General features: G+C 32.9%; 1 protein-coding gene across 3 annotated transcripts in view; it reads left to right on the top strand.

Annotated features, from left to right (window-relative positions):
* The window catches only part of Qser1 (glutamine and serine rich 1), an 81,139-nt gene extending 63,743 nt beyond the window's left edge, over nt 1–17,396 (top strand). For all 3 annotated transcript variants that reach the window (XM_071616314.1, XM_071616313.1, XM_027936706.2), the window contains exons 7-13: nt 184–317; nt 1,132–1,346; nt 6,242–6,379; nt 8,423–8,520; nt 10,064–10,216; nt 11,431–11,526; nt 13,670–17,396. In XM_071616314.1, coding sequence (XP_071472415.1) covers nt 184–317; nt 1,132–1,346; nt 6,242–6,379; nt 8,423–8,520; nt 10,064–10,216; nt 11,431–11,526; nt 13,670–13,810 — 975 coding nt within the window. In that variant the 3' untranslated portion in view covers nt 13,811–17,396. The remainder of the gene's footprint in view (nt 1–183; nt 318–1,131; nt 1,347–6,241; nt 6,380–8,422; nt 8,521–10,063; nt 10,217–11,430; nt 11,527–13,669) is intronic.
* The last annotated feature ends 1,038 nt before the right edge of the window (nt 17,397–18,434 follow it).

Raw genomic sequence — 18,434 nt, 5'->3', positions numbered from 1 at the left:
ATAACCATATGGATTGGCTTACAGTCAAAAATGAGCCTAGAATCATTTTTATTCAGGGTAAAACTAGCTTGGCCAGAGCTGCATTTCAGGGAAGATGAAGGATGCAAGTGAGAATCCAGACAACAAAGTAATATTTATGTGTAGATTGTACAATTATGTAATTCAAGGTGTTTCTTTCCTTAGTACCTTGGATATTTTGGAGATGCAAAGACTAAATACAAAAGGATATATGTGAAGTTCATTGAAAATGCAAACAAAAAGGAATATGTCCGTGTGTGTTCCAAAAAACCAAGAAATAAGCCTTCACAAACTATTAGGTATTTGTTTTCTTTTGTAATATTTTTACATTTTTATAGGCCTATTTTTGGCAATATCATTGTACAAAAAAGATTGTATCAGTTGAAGAGACTGATTTGTTTGTTTATTTATTTGTTTGTTTGTTTGCTTTTTGGTACCAGGGATTGAAACTCAGGGGCACTCAACCACCGAGCCACATCCCCAGCCCTATTTTGTATTTTATTTAGAGATGGTCTTACTGAGTTCTTAGCGCCTCCATTGCTGAGGCTGGCTTTGAACTCGCTATCCTCCTGTTTCAGCCTCTCCAGCTGCTAGGATTATAGGCATCTGCCACTGTGCCTCGCCTGACTTGTTTTTGATGTTACAATAGATAGTTCTGAAAATTTTAGTACCTGTTGAAATAGTGATTCTTTTGAAAGAATGAGGTGGACACTAGAAAACTCATACTGTGATGAAATAACCATTCTTTTCTTTGCCTTAGTCCTTTTATGGAAACATATAGTATACAGAAAATAATTGAATTTTAGAGTGAAAAGGTCTTTGTAACATAGAGAAGAAATTTTTCTGAAGTCCTCTTTTTTGTCCATAAAATGAGGCTGGCTTTGAACTCTCGATATTCCTGCCTCAGCCTCCCAAGCCTGCTGGGATTAGAGGCATGCACCACCACACCCTCCTGGGAGTCACTATTGATGTATTGGGCATATATTTTAGTTTGGAAGAGTTGGTGAGGGTTTTTAAATAATTTTTTCTTCTGTGATTCTCACTATTTTTTCCTAATTTATTTTAGTCTTACAAGATTTAGTGTATTAATGAAGTTTGTTTGTAACATTACAGAACTGTTCAGCCTAAGCCAAGTAGTAGCAGTAAAACTTCTGATCCTCCAGCATCAAAAACTGCAACAAAAGCTCCTTCTGTGAAACCGAAAGTTAAACAGCTAAAAGTAAAAGCTGAGCCACCACCAAAGAAACGCAAGAAATGGAAAGAAGAATTTTCATCTTCGCAGTCTGATTCATCTCCTGAGATCCATTCTAGTAGTAGCGATGACGAGGGTGAGTGCTCCGCACAGTGAGCACCTTGATACCTCCAGACAGTCTGCATGAAGGGAAGGAACAATGATGCTGAAGATGTAAAATTCATTTGTTCTTTACAGCATTTATCTACCTTACAAGTTCTGCTTATGCTTTTAGGGGGGAAAAAAACACACTAAGTGAAGTTCAGATGGCCCACACACTCAGCCTTAATAGAAAAACAATTCATCTTTTTGAATTCTAGCCTCAGTTATGTCAGTTTGTAGATAGAATGTTCTAACAGTCTTCCAGTTCTAAATTTCTAAGTCTCTGTTAATGCCAGAAGAAAAGCATTAAATAAGGAGCAACTTAAAACTATAATTAATATGACATATATAAACATATATAAAATAATATCTACTTCTGACATATATACAATGCATAATAATTGTATATGCTTCTGCCAACCATGTGCCCATGACTAAGATATACCTTCATTTTCTTTTTTATAGAATGAGAAAATTGCAATGAAACAGATAAGCAGTTATCAAACTTTCTGACCTTAGAATCCTTTGTTACTCTAAAAAAAAAAAAAAACTGTAGAAAATCTTAAAGGGCATTTATGTAGAGTATTTATATTTGTTAATATAGTGTACTGGAAATTAAAACTGATGTAATTTTTAAGACATAAGAATATACAGCACACATTCCATTTGCTATCAAACCTTGGTGTGTGATGTATGCAAGAAATTATAAGCAGTTCAAGGGCAGAGACTGGCAAACTATGGCTATAGACCAAATCTTGTCATCAGCCTTTTTTATTGACTGGGCAGGGGAATTACTGAAGATGGAAGTCAGGGTCCCTTTACCACTGAGCAGTGTTCCCAGCCCTTTACGTTATGTATTATTTTGAAACAGGGTCTCGCTAAGTTGCTTAGGGCCTCACTAAGTTGTTGAAGCTGATCACGAGGTTGCAATCCTCCTGCCTCAACTTCCTGAGTCGCTGGGATTGCAGGCGTGCACCACTGCAACCAGACTGTTCTTATATAACAGTGCTATTGGAACATGGCCCAAAGACACTGTTTGGAAATGTATGTATTTCCATACAGTTGCTTTTCCACTACAGTGGTAGGTTTGGGTAGTTTCTGTAGAGACCTTATGACCAACAAAACCTAAAATATTTAATATGGTCCTTTACAGAGAAAATATGTTGTTCTCCTGGAGCATAAAGTTAAAGATAGGAAGAGATAAAGGGGTGATGGAAGGCCAAGTATGCCACACCTAAACTGAAAAGCAACGGACAGTCCTTGGAGGGATTTAAATAGGGAAGCAACATGGTAAAATTTGAATTTTACAAGGCATGGTTTCAGGCACAAATTGAATCTGAAGCTAAATAGAGGCAATAAGGATGAAGGAAAGAAGACAGAGTTGAAATTCCGGATGTAATCTTGGGAAAACTTGAATGATAAATTGTTTGGTGGTTGTGGTTAAGGTTGTTGTCAAGAATGGTTTCTGAGTTCCAAGTATCACTGCTTGAGAGATGATCTTAGAGATTATTTGATTAGAAATAAAGTCATAATAAAAATTCTTTCAGTGCTGAAGTCTATTTTAAATGTGTTGTTTTAAAAAGCTGTTTGTGAAATAAAAGTGTACACATGAGAATTTTTAAGAAGGTTCAGTACTTTGAGTATGTATTTGAAAGCATTATGTGTAATTTTTGTAGTTAGCTGCCCTGCCTATTGCTTATAATAATAGAACGGTTTGAGGGGTCTGGAGGTATAGCTCAGTCTGGTAGAGTGCTTACCTAGCAGGCAGAGGCCTGTGTTTAATCCCCAGCACTGCAAAAAGAAAGAGGAGGGGTTTAAAAAGAATAGAGGGGTTTGAGTTCTGAATTTGCAATTAGCAGTTTCTTCAAATGACAATGAGAGAAAAATTTCTTCCATTGGTAACTTGAGTGACCACTAGATGTCACTCATAAGTAAGTATTTTAGTGCTTTTAAGAAGGTAAATATTGATAACAGATTTATATTCTGCTCATTTGTAAATTATTTGTTTCAGGGCACCTTTAAAGTCCTCAGATTATTGAGGATTTCAAATACTTAGGTTTATGTGGGTTAAATCTATTGATATTTACTAAATAGCAATTTAAAACAAAATTTTAAAATAAACTGGAGTTCTACTTATTAACACTTTTTTTTAAACAACTGTTTTTTAAAACTATTAACATGAATTCTACTTTCAAATCTGCTTCTATCTTCAGTTATTATATATTATTTTGGTTAATGTATATGAGCAAAACTTAGCACCATAAAGTTATATAGTTGGGAAAGGGAATAGTATTATAATCATTATGAATATTTTTATTTGCTACTCAAAACTTGACAAATGACAGTTTTTTTTTAACTTTTTTAAATAACTTTATTTTATTTACTTATATGTGGTGCTGAGGATCGAACCCAGGGCCTTGCACGTGCGAGGTGAGCGCTCTACCGCTGAGCCATAACCCCAGCCCAACAAATGACAGTTTTTTGAACTGTTCATGCTCTGTTGTTACATTAAAACCTGTTGATTTGTCTTGCCCTTTGAATGTATTTTTCATGCATGCGTGGTTTCATGGCATATTAATTGACCGTGTGGAAATATTATCTCAGTGATATAGATCTTCCAAAAATTCACACATTTTATTTTTTTCAAATTAAAAAGTTATAGTTAAATACATAAACATAAAATTTGTCATTTTGATGATATTGTAGTTATAAGTGTACAATTGGTATTATTAATTACATTCACATTGTTCTGCAACCATCATCACTACCTATTTCCAAAACTTAATTAGCCAAACAGAAACTCTGTGCCCGTTAAGCAATATCTCTCCATTCACCCTTTCTTCCAGCGGATGGTAACTTATATTTTTTTTATCTCTATTAATTTGACCATATATATGAAATCATAGAATTTGTCTTTGTGTGTCTGGCTTCTTTGACTTAGAATACTGTTTTTAAGTTTTATCTGTGTTGTACCATATATCAGATCTTCATTCTTTTTATAGCTGAATAATTAGAATATTCAATTCTTTTTATGGCTCTATAATATTCCATTGTATGTTACATCATATTTGGTTTACCCATTCATCTCTTGATGGACACTTAGGTTGTTTCCATTTTTTCACTATTATGAATAATTTGCTGTAATGAACATTGGCATATAAGTATCTGAGTTCATATTTTCAATTATTTTGGGTATATACCTAGGAATAGAATTACTGTATCATGTCAATATTCATTGATGAAATTTTTGAGAAACCATCAAACTGTTTTTCATAACGGTTGCACTATTTTATATCCTAAGCAGGAATGCACGACAGTTTCAATTCTCCACATCCTAACACTTTAAAAACAAAAAACATAGCTATTCTTTTAAATGTGGTATCTCATTGTAGTTTTGATTTTTCTTTTAATTTTGTTATTAAGATGTAGGAGTTCTTTATATACTCTAGACTTTAAACTCTTATCTGATTTGAAATATTTCCTTCCATTAAGTAGGCTGTTTTTTCATTTATTTTAAATTCTAATGAACCCCAATTTGTCTTATTGGGGTTTTTTTGTTTGTTTGTTTCTTGTGCTTTGTTGTAATAGTTAGAATTCATTGCCAAATCCAAGGTTATGAACATGGATCCTGTGTTTTCTTCTAAAAACATTATGATTTTAGACATTATATTTAGGATATATATTTCATTTTATAGTATCAAAAATAACATTAATCTTGCTACCAATCTCATCAGTAAAGTCTTGAACACAGTGTAGAATAAAGTACATCAGATTTTATCACTGACAATAAATACAAATACTGTCAGTTGTTTTCCTTGAAGCAACAGATTCACTTCATTAATTTTAAAGAAAATACTCAAGTCTAAAGAAATATAGTATGTCATTTTTCCAAATTAAAAAAAAAATGTTTTGGGAAAAACTAGTTAATTTGTCTCATTACTCGATCATATGGGTGCTCTTAAGGTAATAGTTTTTACTGCCTCATTGAGGATTATTCTTAAGTGAAACTAGCTTTTTCCCCCTGCAAATGCTTGGCACTAATGAGACAAAGTTGTGATGAAGTGTATAACTACTAGTATAATTTGGTGACACTGCCTTGATTCATTGTAAGGAATCTGTAGTTTTACCTAATATTTCTTCTGCAAATGCCCACATAGTGAATAATATACATAGCATCTTAATATTATGAAAAGAGCCTTGATGCCAGAGACTGCTAAAGGGCTCTAATAATAGTTACAGAAATGTCAAAATTGAAGCAAACTTCTTAAATCATAGAGTTGTTGCCATTGAATTTAAGTAAAATTTCCTCTCTATATGGGCTATGTTTACATTTTTTAATTTTAATATTACTGTAGTAATATTAGAATTCTGAAGTAATTTAAGTGTAGAAATGCAAGAGAAATCTCTATATATTAACTCATAAATGGGTTTCTTACCAAACTAAACAGAGAAACCATCAAGACTAGAGTGGCATGACAGAACGGCAGGTGTCTATGGTATGGGCCAAGGGAAGAGACATGGGTTCTTACCTGACCTATATTTCCAGATGCCAAACTGGTGCTAGGTCTCAGAATCACATAGAAGCTTTTTAAAAGTATAATGTTTAAACTTAATTGTCACTCTTACCACACCACTACCAAAGATTCTCTTTTAGTAAACCTAGCAGTCTGTTTTTTTATTCTGTTGTAAAAGTTCTTCAGTGGTTGTGATGTGCAAACCAACTTTCAAAGTATCACCTAGGGTGATTTTAAAGGGAGGCTAAGAAAGCCTTTAATTGAAAGAAACTGTATCTTGAATCTTTCATCTGCTTGTAGGCTCCTGTTATAGAGAAAAATATTATTAAAGTTGTTAGGAAGGAAAATTTAATTTTTCATCTTTTCTTCATCCCAGAATTCGATCCTCCAGCTCCTTTTGTCACTCGCTTTTTGAACACAAGAGCAATGAAAGAAACTTTTAAGAGTTACATGGAATTGCTTGTTAGCATTGCCCTGGACCCTGACACAATGCAAGCCTTAGAGAAGAGCAATGGTACAGTCTACTAAGTAGTGCTTTCTGGACTTTTTAAAAACTTGTTACCTATTAGTTATATGTTTATGTGTGGTTTGTATAATATATATCTGTAAATTGTCAGTTAAGTTCATTATGCCTTCACTCTAGAAAATGGTCATATTCTTTTCATTCATTGTCTGAATACTAGAGAAACTTTATATTTAAAGTATTTCTATTACTTCCTACTCAGGGAAAAATTATTATTCATTTGTTTCTTTGAATTCCTTCCAAAATGTATATGATCCTCATTAGTATTTTACTGAGTGTCTCTGTTACATGAAAATCCATATTTCGATATACTGTTTTCTAATAGTTGGATAAATGAACCGGATGATAAAGGCATAAAAATTGTATATTTTTATCTTTAGTTAAAGAATTTTCTTGTAGTAGTCATTTTTGTCTATTATAAAAGATTTTTGGCTGGGGGTATAGCTCAGTTGGTAGAGTGCTTGCTTCGAATGAACAAGGCCCTGGGTACGATCCCCAGCACCACCACTATCAAAAAAAAAAAAAGATTTTATATACTTATTGCTTATCAATGCTTTCTGATTTTCCTCTATTTTATATAAGGGGAAAGAAATCAAAAAGGTTATACTGGAAGATAAGTAATTTAACAGATGTTTAAGTTTGTTTCTGTGAGCTGGGTGTGGTGGCACACACCTGTAATCCCAGCGACTGGGGAGGCTGAGGCAGGAGGATTTCAAGTTCAAAGCAAAAAGCGAGGTGCTAAGCAACTCAGTGAGACACAGTCTCTAATATAAATACAAAATAGGGCTAGGGATGTGGCTCAATAGTCGAGTGCCTCTGAGTTCAATCCCTGGTACCAGAAAAAAAATATTTTTTGTTTTTGTGAAATGTAAATAGCATTTGGTTAGATTTAATCCTTACTAGTCAGGCAAAATTAAACTATGAGGTATGTTGCAGCAACCTTAGGAAGTATTTCTCAACAAGGACTTTTTTGTAAGGAGCCATTCTCTCTCAAGTTGCCATGCTTGTATTCATATTCTAAATATGTAAGCATTCATTTTATTCAGCTATGAAGTTTATAACCTAGACTCTGAGGAGTATTTATATTTTTTCAGAAAGATCATTGAAAACAATTAATAGTATAAAATATTATGTATTACTATGTTGGTAAATTAAGAAATAGTTTAATAACCTAAAGTATTTAATTCTGTACCAGGGGCAAATAATTTATATTTTGAAAGTACTTTTCTTAAAAGCTTAAAGTTCAGAGAGGTAAAAAAAAGGAAGTAAAATGTTTCAAATGGGGATCTTTTTCACACTTTTTCTCCTTTTATAAAATTTGACTTTTTTTTTTTTTTAGTTGCAGTTGGACCCAATACCTTTATTTTATTTATTTATTTTCATGTGGTACTGAGGATCGAACCCAGTGCCTCACATGTGCTAGGCAAGCGCTCTACTGCTAAGCCACAACCTCAGCCCTTTGACTCTTATATTTTTGACACTGAGTTTTGCTCATTTTTCTCACCCTACTTTTTCTTTGCTTCAAATGACAGTGAATTAAGAATACCTCAGCACTGGGGTTGCAACTCGGTGTAAAGCACTTAACTAGCATGCATAAGGTCCCAGGTTCAGTCTCCAGCACTGCATTTAATAAAAAGGAATGTCTCTTGGTCATACTGGTGATTTATAAAACTAATGATGACCAATTTATACTGAGTAATCACTGTTATTGTTCAGACAGTAAATGAGATCTGTAGAAATTGGGCACCTTGCCAGTTGATCACATTGCTGTCATGGGTTAGTTCTAGTTCAACTAAAACCCAGTACTTTTGCAGAACACATCCCATTATCATACTATGCTGCCTGTTTTTCACATTCTATTATAAATTTATTTTACAAGTTAGCCTTTATTCAGAAATCTTAATTTCCATTTTCATAAGCAATATTTTACATAAGCCAATGAATTTAAATTTTAACATATAAATGTTTTGAGAAAAAGTTGGAATTTTAACAAGTTGATAGTTTATTCTGTTAAAATAAATTATGTTATTTCAGATGAGCTACTTTTACCTCATATGAAAAAAATAGATGGCATGCTAAATGATAACCGAAAGAGACTGCTTTTGAATCTTCATTTGGATCAATCATTCAAGGTATTTCCTTTAGATTATTTATTAGCAAAACTCAGTAACAATCATAGCCCTAAATACAATAGGAAGGAAAATGTATGGCCAGGTGCAGTGCTGCATGCCTGTAATCCCAGTGTACTCCTGGGGTTCAATCCCCAGTACAAAAAAAGAAAAAAAGTTCTGTTCCTTAGAAATAATTAGCACAGTTTCTCATGATGTTCTTGGTGATTTTTGGAGTGAGTCCTGAAGCCTTTGAAGTTAATGATATTCTATTTTCCTCCCAAAACCACATGCTTTATGTTATCTTTAGCATCTTGTGCTCACTGGAAAGTTTTATATTTTCTTTCATCTCCACTGACCTAGTGCCAATGGTTTCTAAATTTAGAATCCAGTTATAGTCTTTAGATTCCATTTATTGCAATTAGTAATCTGGATGCAAAATTACTCTGTCTGGGCATGTTTTAAATGCAAAGCATGAGAATTCTGATAAAGTACAAATAATCCAAGAAAAGAACAATACTAGAAAGTAGTGATAGCTCACTCTAATAGGAAATGCCAAAAGTTTTATTGTTTGTATCAAATGACACTTTGTTCCATACTACATTTACATAAGAAAAATTTATCATTTTTGAAAATGTACTATTATCAGGGCCATAATGCCAGTGCTAGGGAACTATGTGTGTTTGGCAAAGAATGGCCTCAAACGTTTTAACAGTTTAACAGTTGAGATTATCAAATAAGGACCACATTCTGAATTGTAAATATAGTGGCAGTACTTTAATCCTTTTAGTGTCAAAACAATAAATGTTCCTGGTACCACAGTCTAATTTATAAAACTATAATGAAAATAGTTAAATTTAGCTACACGTATCATTCAGTTATTGTTTGTAGCTTTTTATGTCGGGATGATTTGCCAAGTAGGTAAGGGCATAAATATGGCAGTGGACTTGGTTCTGCCACATGGTCACCATATTATCAGTGTTAGCTACCATAAGCTGTTTTTATGTACAGAAAATTCATCAAGCTCTGTTTTAAGATCTTATCTTAGCAGTGCTTTTTGTGCATTTAAAAGAAGAATGAGAAGTGTCAAAGCCAGAGAAGGATTATAAGCTTTTTGTTGTCTTTTGTCCTCATCTTCATCCGGGATCAGATGACTGTTTTATAGCAGGACTTGGCTTTATTTCAGGGTATTAAAAATTCTTAAAGTAGAAGAGCTTTGAAGTAACTTATATGTGTCCCTCTTTCTCCTGCCTTGAAGCCAGTGAGGCATAAATAGGAAGAATTCTGTCTTGTTCAAGAGTCCCTACGGTGTAGTGTGCTTTTGCTTTTGCTTTAAAAAGCAGGCCATACAGTTGGCCCAGAGAGTCAAGGGATGGGAAAATAGATTCCACATCTGATGGGAGGAGGTGCAAAGAATTTGTAGCTGTGTCTATACCCCCTACCACGTACACGTGTGTGTGTGTGTGTGTGTGTGTGTGTGTGTGTGAGAGAGAGAGAGTATTTTGAATATTGAAAATAGTTCAGGTTAGTTTTCTTCTGATAGTTATTATGCTTCATTGTTTTAAAGAATGCTTTGGAAAGTTTTCCTGAACTAACAATAATTACTCGCGACTCTAAAACAAAAAGTGGAGGATCTGCTATTTCTAAAATCAAAATGAATGGCAAAGCTTATAATAAGAAAACTCTAAGGACTTCTAAAACAACCTCTAAATCTGCACAGGTAAGGATATATTGATTAATGAAAGTATACCTTTTCCAGTTAATAATACAGTTCCCACCTAAAACATTGAAATAAGCAAGTATTTTATACTATGTTGTCATTAAGTATAAATACTTTTTAGGTAGGAATAAACAACTCTAACCTGAGGAACAGGGACTTAGTATTGTTTATTGTTTTTCTCCAGTGCCTGGCACAGTATTTAGCATATAGTAAGTGCTCACAGAGTTTTAAAATAGACTAATAAGGAAAGAATAATCCTGTGCTTATGCTTATACATTTGTATATGATTGTTATTAATTGGAAAATTAAAATTATGTATATATTTATCATGTACAACATATTTTAAAATATTATACTTTTGGAATGGCTAACAAGCTAATTAATGTATGTATTACCTTTTTATAATTTTGTCATTGAATACACATGTGTACAGATAAATGAGGATGCCCATACTTCATAAGATGCAATATTGATTTCATGACTGCAGAGTCATTAAAATTGGAATTTGTTCATCTTTAAACACAGAATAAATTCTTATAACCTTTTGAGAAAACAGTTTTACATAATAACAGCTCCATCAAAAAATGTATTCTAGGGCTGGGGATATAGCTCAGTTGGTAGAGTGCTTGCCTTGCATGCACAAGGCCCTAGGTTCGATCCCCAGCACCACAAAAAAAAAAAAAAAAAAAAAAAAGTATTCTATAGAAATAACATTCACAAATGCCTTTGGCTCATTTCACAATTGTAAGAGCAATCCAGTTTATCAGCTGCTAGTATGAAGTTAGATAAAGGATCATGGGGACAATGTAATATTTACTTTTGAAGAAGAGACAGATTTATTAATTCTTTCAAAAAATTCTTTATAGGCTCTTAGTGTGCCAAATAAAATTCTAAGTAATAGGGATACAACAGTAAAAACTAGTTAAAAAATTCCTGGCTTCATATAATTTATATTTGAAAGGGTGGGGAGGTAGAAATAAGTCATGTTTTTAATTAAAATTTTCTATAGTGTTAAAAATTTTTTCTATTTTGTTAATTTTTAAAAAGAAGACTTAAAAATAACTTATTTTTAATGTGCCTCTGTACCATCTAATACCTAGCCACATAAATCATTTTTAGAATTACCATGAGACTTTTGATCCAGTATTTTCCCAAAAGTATTCTTATCTCAGATGTTACAGAAAATATATCTATAAACTTTTTTCTTTTTATAGGAGTTTGCTGTTGATCCAGAGAAAATACAGTTGTATTCTTTATATCATTCACTCCATCATTATAAATATCATGTTTATCTGATATGTAAGGAGGAGGTAATGTCTTTTCATTTATTCAAAAAAGAAATGTATGCTTTTCTGAACTTAAGGAGACTCTACCTATAGTATTTGTGAATGCTTTAGAAAGAATTGTTGTAAAATGTGTGTGTGAATATTATATATACATATATATATATATATATAAAATTTCCTATATACTTCTGTGACAACTAGATATGTTGGTTTGAGTTTCCCTGCTGTGTTTTGTACTGACTCATCAGCTTTACCACCTCTTGAGTATGCAACTGGTAAGGTTTTTAAGCTGCTAGTGCTTGCTTTGCCTTGCCATAATAAGTAGTTTTATTGCATTTTGTTCTCTCATAGAATGATCCTGTTTTAATTCAGTTTAGTCACTGCTCTGCTATCTCACTGCCTTATCCCGCTTGATATCAGCTTTTTAATTGTAAAAGGTTAAGTTGTCGCAAAGCTACATCTGATGTTTTAGTAGTCTAGTATAGTCTAGCAAAGGTGGTGACGCAAAATATGTTGACTATTTTCACAGTGATCTGAAATACAGAATTAAACTCAATATTTGTCATTTGGTTTTTAACACAATTGGAAGGAATTGAGAAAGTCTGAAGCAGTTTTTCTAGCCTTCCTTTCTGCCCCCATGGAGCCAATGATAATAGGATTGGACTTCACTTAAATTTATCTGAAATAAACATTCTCCATGGTTGGGAATAAGAAAAAAATCAGTACATGTTGATGAATTAATAAATTCATCTTTTCATTGAAGATATAGAAAGCATATGGCCTTGTGAGGGGGTTGAGTATAAAGTGAAGTAAAAGTTAATGTGGTACTTTTTCTTTTTCATTTGTTCTTTTTAGATATACAAGACTGTAGAGTGTATTTTGACATACTATACATACAAAGAATACAACTTATTCTATAGGATCCCGTTTTTGTAGTTGTATATGATGTGAAGTTTCACTTGTATTCATATATGAACATAGGAAAGTTATGTCCGATTAATTCTACTGTCTTTTCTAGTCCCATCTTGCTACCTTCATTCCCCTTTGTCTAATCCAACGAACTGTTCTTCCCTCCCCCTCTGCCCTTATTGTGTGTTGGCATCCACATATCAGAGAAAAGATTTGGCCTTTGGTTTTTTGGGATTGGCTTATTTCACTCCACATGATATTCTGCAGTTCCATCCATTTACCAGCAAATGCCATAACTTCATTCTGTACACCTGAGTAAACATTCCATTATGTATATGTACCACATTTTCTTTATCCATTAATCTGTTGAAAAGCACCTAGGTTGGCTACATAGTTTGGCTGTTATGAATTGAGCTGCTGGGGCTGGGGTTATGGCTCAATGGTAGTGCACTTGCCTGGCATCGGTGAGGCACTGGGTTCAATTCTCGGCACCACATACAAATAAATAAAATAAAGGTACATCAACAACTTAAAAAATATATTGTCTAAATTTTAAAAAATGAATTAAGCTGCTATGAACATTGTTATGGCTGCATCACTATAGTGCTGATTTTAAGCCCTTTGGGTATATGCTGAGGAGTGGTGGTTCCATTGCAAGTTTTCTGAGGAATCTCCACACTGCTTTCCAGAGTGGTTGCACCAATTTGCAGTCCCACCAGCAATGTTTGAATGTACCTTTTCCCCAATCCTCTCCAACATTTATTGTTACTTATATTCTTCTTTTTTTTTTTTTTTTTTGGTACCAGGAATTGAACTTAGGGTCACTCAACCACTGAGCCACATCCCCCAGCCCTATTTTGTATTTTATTTAGATACAGGGTCTCACTGAGTTGCTTAGCACCTCTCTGTTGCTGAGACTGGCATTGAACTCACAATTCTCCTATCTCAGCCTCCCAAGCCTCTGGGATTATAGTGTGCCACCACGCCTGGCTTTATATTCTTGATAATTGCCATTCTGACAGTCTCAGTGTAGTTTTAATTTGTATTTCTCTAATTGCTAGAGGTATTGAACATTTTTTCATATATTTGTTGACCATTCATATTTCTTCATCTGTGAAGTACCTGCCTGTTCAGTTCCTTTGCCTATTTATTTATTGGATTTTTTCTTTCCTTTTTTTTTTTTTTTTTTTTGATTTTAAGTTTTGTGAGTTCTTTGTGTATCCTGGAGATTAATGTGACACTTTTTTTTTTATTTTAGATTTCCTCTGTGCAGAAAAAAAATGAAGATTTAGGACAAGAGGAAATTGTTCAACTTTGTATGAAAAATGTAAAATGGGTAGAGGATCTGTTTGAAAAATTTGGAGAACTTCTAAATCATGTACAGCAGAAATGTTCCTAACATTTCCACAAAAATCCCATCTTTTTATAGCACTAATGAAATAGCAGAGGTGGAGTGGTCACAGATAATCAATTGTCAAGCAGAGGCCTCCTGCAGGTGTGCTACTTCCGTCACCAAACTTTCACCAGAACCTCTGCAGAAGGATAGTGGTGCTGTCAAGGAAGTCAGTCCTTAGAAATGGACCTTAATCCCACCACATTTTTATCCTAATGAATGATTTTTCTATTTTGTAAACCATTGAGTAACTGAATTTTATTTTCAGAAATTTTTTTTGACAAATGATGAAGCATGCACTAAATATAGTTTTTCTTTATTATTAGAGAAAGAACACTTAAGTAACTTCATTATTTCTGACTCTGGCTACACTACATGCCAGAATGAAAGAGAGGTGGCAAAAAGCATGCATTTGTATTCATGCCTGGCCACAAAACTGAAAGTATTGTACATTATGTAAACAGATCTGGTGTGATGTAACATCCTATATGGGAATATCATCGATTTAAAATATAAAATTCAGAAACTGCATTCTGCTTTATGGACTCCTTTTAACATGTTCAGGAAACTGGATATGGAATTGGTGCAATTCTATGACTGCTTTTTGTGTCAAATTATATTGTAATGAAAAAAAACAGTGACAGACTATTTTCCCTATCTCAAAGAAAAGTATTTTTGTTTATACTGTGTTTTTTCCTCTGGAAATTTTTCAATTGTACATTTTATTTTACTAATAGCTGTATTTTTCACAAGGAAAATGCTGTGGTTATAATTATGTTCTCTGTATCTGTGCTATACTTCATGGCTTCCAGTAAATCCTATTTAGTTATATGTTGAATTTCTGTTGTGAATTTCATGTTGAGGTAATCATTTTTGTTCATACAGATTTGCTCCAGTGTTATCCAGAATATGCATTCAATGCTAGAATTCATTTAGCTTTATAAATGGGGCTGTGTTAGACACTGCAGCAATTTCCTATTTCATTAAATAAATTTATTATTAAACTAGTATTTCATTCACTGATTTGTTGAAGTAAAAATATAACTACATGATACATTTGAAAGAATAAATGGATAATCAGATGACATTGCAGTGTTACGCACAGCTTCCTTAACTCTTAGAACTGGAAGTGATAGAGTTCTCTTTGTGGTGCCTTTTCAACCTTTATACACACTATTATAGCTTTCTTAAGTTTGGTAGCTAGAGGTTCAAGTAGTTTAGCTAAGACAGTGAATGTATTAGGTTCAATATGACCTTGTGTTTTATTTGTGTTTGCCAACAGGATGCCTTATTTGTTTGTGGAAAAGATTTACTAGTGTCATTCTAAACTATCTCCTTTTTTAGGATTCTAAAGATGTTGTTAATCTTCATACTTCTGTTTATTTTACCACCATTTAGTGCCTTAAGTCCTATCAAGAAAGCAGTGTTCCTGCTCAGTGCCCAAATAAGTCATGATTATGTGGATATTTCTGTTGTCTTGATATCAAGTTAACAGACCAACTTCTTATATTTAAAACTTCAGTAAACTGGCAAAGAATTGAAGGCAAATGTCACTTGATTTGTGAATAAAACATGGTAGCATTGGGTTAAAAATAAGTATTTGAGTTTAGCTTAAATTTATTTCTATTGGTTATCTTATTAAAAGCAATAATCCTTAATACTTGTACCTGCCATTAGATAAGGTATTCAATAATAGAAATTTTCCTCAAGTGTTAAATATTCCATTTCTGAAAGGTTTTTTAAAACATTGTGAAAACAAAGGTAATCTATTAGATTAATTTGCCTAACTCATGAGAGAGATGGAGAATATTAGCAGTGGGAAAATCATAAAATTAATTTTGCATGTAGAGAAAAGTAGGAAGAAGCCATATTTCTTGCTTGTAGTATTGACTCTGGGCAGAATTGGTTTCTTTCATTTTCAAAGTACAGAGTAGAGAACTACATCTCCTAATGTAGTGTTGTAAGTATACATCTTTACAATTCTCCCCTGGCTTACTTTCCTCAATCATTTATAGTTTAAATATTATTAAAAGACACTTTGCGTTTAGGTAATCATTGAAGTAGACATTTGAAATTATAGCCACATTTTCCTCATGGGTAAGCCCCATGGAAAACGAAGATATTTCTTTAAAGTTAATCTCATTTGCCATAGAACATAGCCCATTTCCTTTTGAACTGCAGTTGTCCTTACAGTGTTTACAGCAGTATTCATATGAGTTAGTTAGTAAAACAAGTGTTTTCTTAATATGGGAGGCCAAGTCCTATGATACTGCCTCAGAGAAACCCTAGTAGTTTAGATGCATCATCTTCTCTCATTTGTTCCATATAGCATAGGCAAAAACATCAACCTCAGGCCTTAGGGAAAAGGGGGACTTTACTCTGAGAATCATGCCCAAGTCCTCTGTTTATATCTAGCCTGTTAGCATTTACATTCCTGCCAGGGAGTTGAAATTTATAATATAGAAATAATTTAGGTTGTAGATAGATTTAAAGAGGTAAAGCACATCTTACCACAACCCAGGAAAATATTTTTAAGAAATATTGGATTTTCCTACCTATAGATTTCTGGAAATAATTTAATGTAAAAAAATTCAGTGTGTTGGTGCTTATTACTAGTTCAGATGAGTGGTTGGAGAAAGGGGCCTCCTTCCTTATCATTTTCATTATAACCCAATTTCCAATTACTTGACCTTCTAATGAAGTCATAAATTTATAATTATGAATTATCACAGTAAGTTTAACTAGAAGCTGTCCATTTTTCTGTTAAGTTACCAAATAGGAAACATTAGTAAGATGGAAAAAATCATATTTTAAAAAGGTTTAGAAGTTTTTCAGATTGCTTTCAAAATTCTGAAGTTCTTTAAATTCCTAAAACTTGAAAATATATAGGTGGACTCATGCATTGGGACTATTTTTGAAAATTCATATTTTTAAACCATAATTTTTCTCTTAATATGCATATTTATTTTCTTTAAAGCAGCTATATTCCTACCCATAATTTTGAAGATATACCCGTAAATCCAATACAGGAGGAGGGATATTGAAGTAACCTTCCTAAAAGCTGCTTCAGATGCTTAAATTGTGAATTTTATTGTATTTGTAGAATACAACTTTTGTTTTAAACTGTATTTCCATCTGTTTCACAAAAATGCTTTTCAAATAGAGTGGAATATTCCAGGGTAACTGGTTCTATGTCAGTTATGCAGTTATACTTGACACACAACTGTATAAACAAACAATGTACACTATTGGCTGTGCATTAATTTACATGCACAACATCTGGCATCTGTTCACAAATGCATGTTTTTGCAAATTGCCTTTATTTATAAGTGACAATAATTGAAGTCAAGGACACAAGGAGGCTGAGGATATAACTCAGTGGCAAAGCACTTGCCTAGTATGTGTAAGACCTTGGGTTCAATCCTCAGCATAGCAACACCAACAAAAAAGGATACAAAGAAACCTGCATTTGTAGTCCAGAGTTTTCATTCGGTCCATAGTACAATGTATGGAAATGTGAAAGACAGTTTTGTATATTTGTTTGTTACTAACTCAGACCATTAAAATGAAAACATTTTTTTAAACAACAAAATCAGAATGTTTGGGTTTTTTGTTTTGTTTGTTTTTTAAGGATTAACAACTGAGCTACTAAGTAGACAAAAGCACCAAGTTCAGATCCCTCATAGAACATATACCAACATTACTAAACAGTTATTATACAAATGGTATAGGGCCCACCCATTACTTTCTCAGATGATAGTTAAGTAAATTTTACAGCTTTGAAGTTAGATCTTTTTAATCTTATTAATTTGAAGATAATGCATAGCTAGAAATAATTGATAATACCAAAATATTCTTGTTATTTTTTTAAACTGTTGCCTAAGTAAGACAGTTTTCCCTGTCCATTGATTTCTAAATACGATTCTGTCTTAACTTACATCTAATGTTAAAAAGTATTCAGTATTGCAAGTGAAGTAATTCTCAGTACATTGACTATCTTGTAACTAGTTTTGGTTGTAAAAACATTATTTTACACAGGAAATATAAATCTTTAATCAGTATCTATGCCAATATTTAAAAATTCTGTAGCATCTTTGTTTTGTTCACCATTGGTTGCTAAAACTGCTGTTTATTTTAGTATTTTCATATATTTGCCAAAATAGTCATTATCCAAGTTACAAACCTAGAGGATAGCTCTTATAGTATTATGCTTTGTTAACGATTTGTTCCTGTCGGGCTTTTTCTACTAGTATTTTTTTAAATGTGCTTTGTATCAGAGAAGCTCTCTAAACTCAATTATTTAATCTGATCCTTTTCCAGAAAAATGTAAAAAAGAGGATACTTACACTCTTTGGTTTTTCAAATATAAATATTTTATTACTAGAAAAATAATAAAGCTACTACTACTTGGTATTTTTAAAAGTCAGTGTGGAAAAGTGTAAAGAAAAAAAGCTACTCCATTAAGTCTGATATTGGCCTGAAACATACTTTCAGTTCCTAGTAGAGGATGCATCATAAGACTTTGCACAGTGGCTTGCCCCTTTTCTCTGTTAGAGTTTTAAATAAAGTCTAACATTTCAGAGATACTCATGTTTAATTGAAAATTAAAAAGCATATTCCAAAGTAAAAT

The sequence above is a fragment of the Marmota flaviventris genome, chromosome 9 (genome assembly GCF_047511675.1).
Source record: "Marmota flaviventris isolate mMarFla1 chromosome 9, mMarFla1.hap1, whole genome shotgun sequence".
NCBI classification, from domain to species: domain Eukaryota; kingdom Metazoa; phylum Chordata; class Mammalia; order Rodentia; family Sciuridae; genus Marmota; species Marmota flaviventris.
This window is presented reverse-complemented; position numbering and strand designations above follow the sequence as displayed.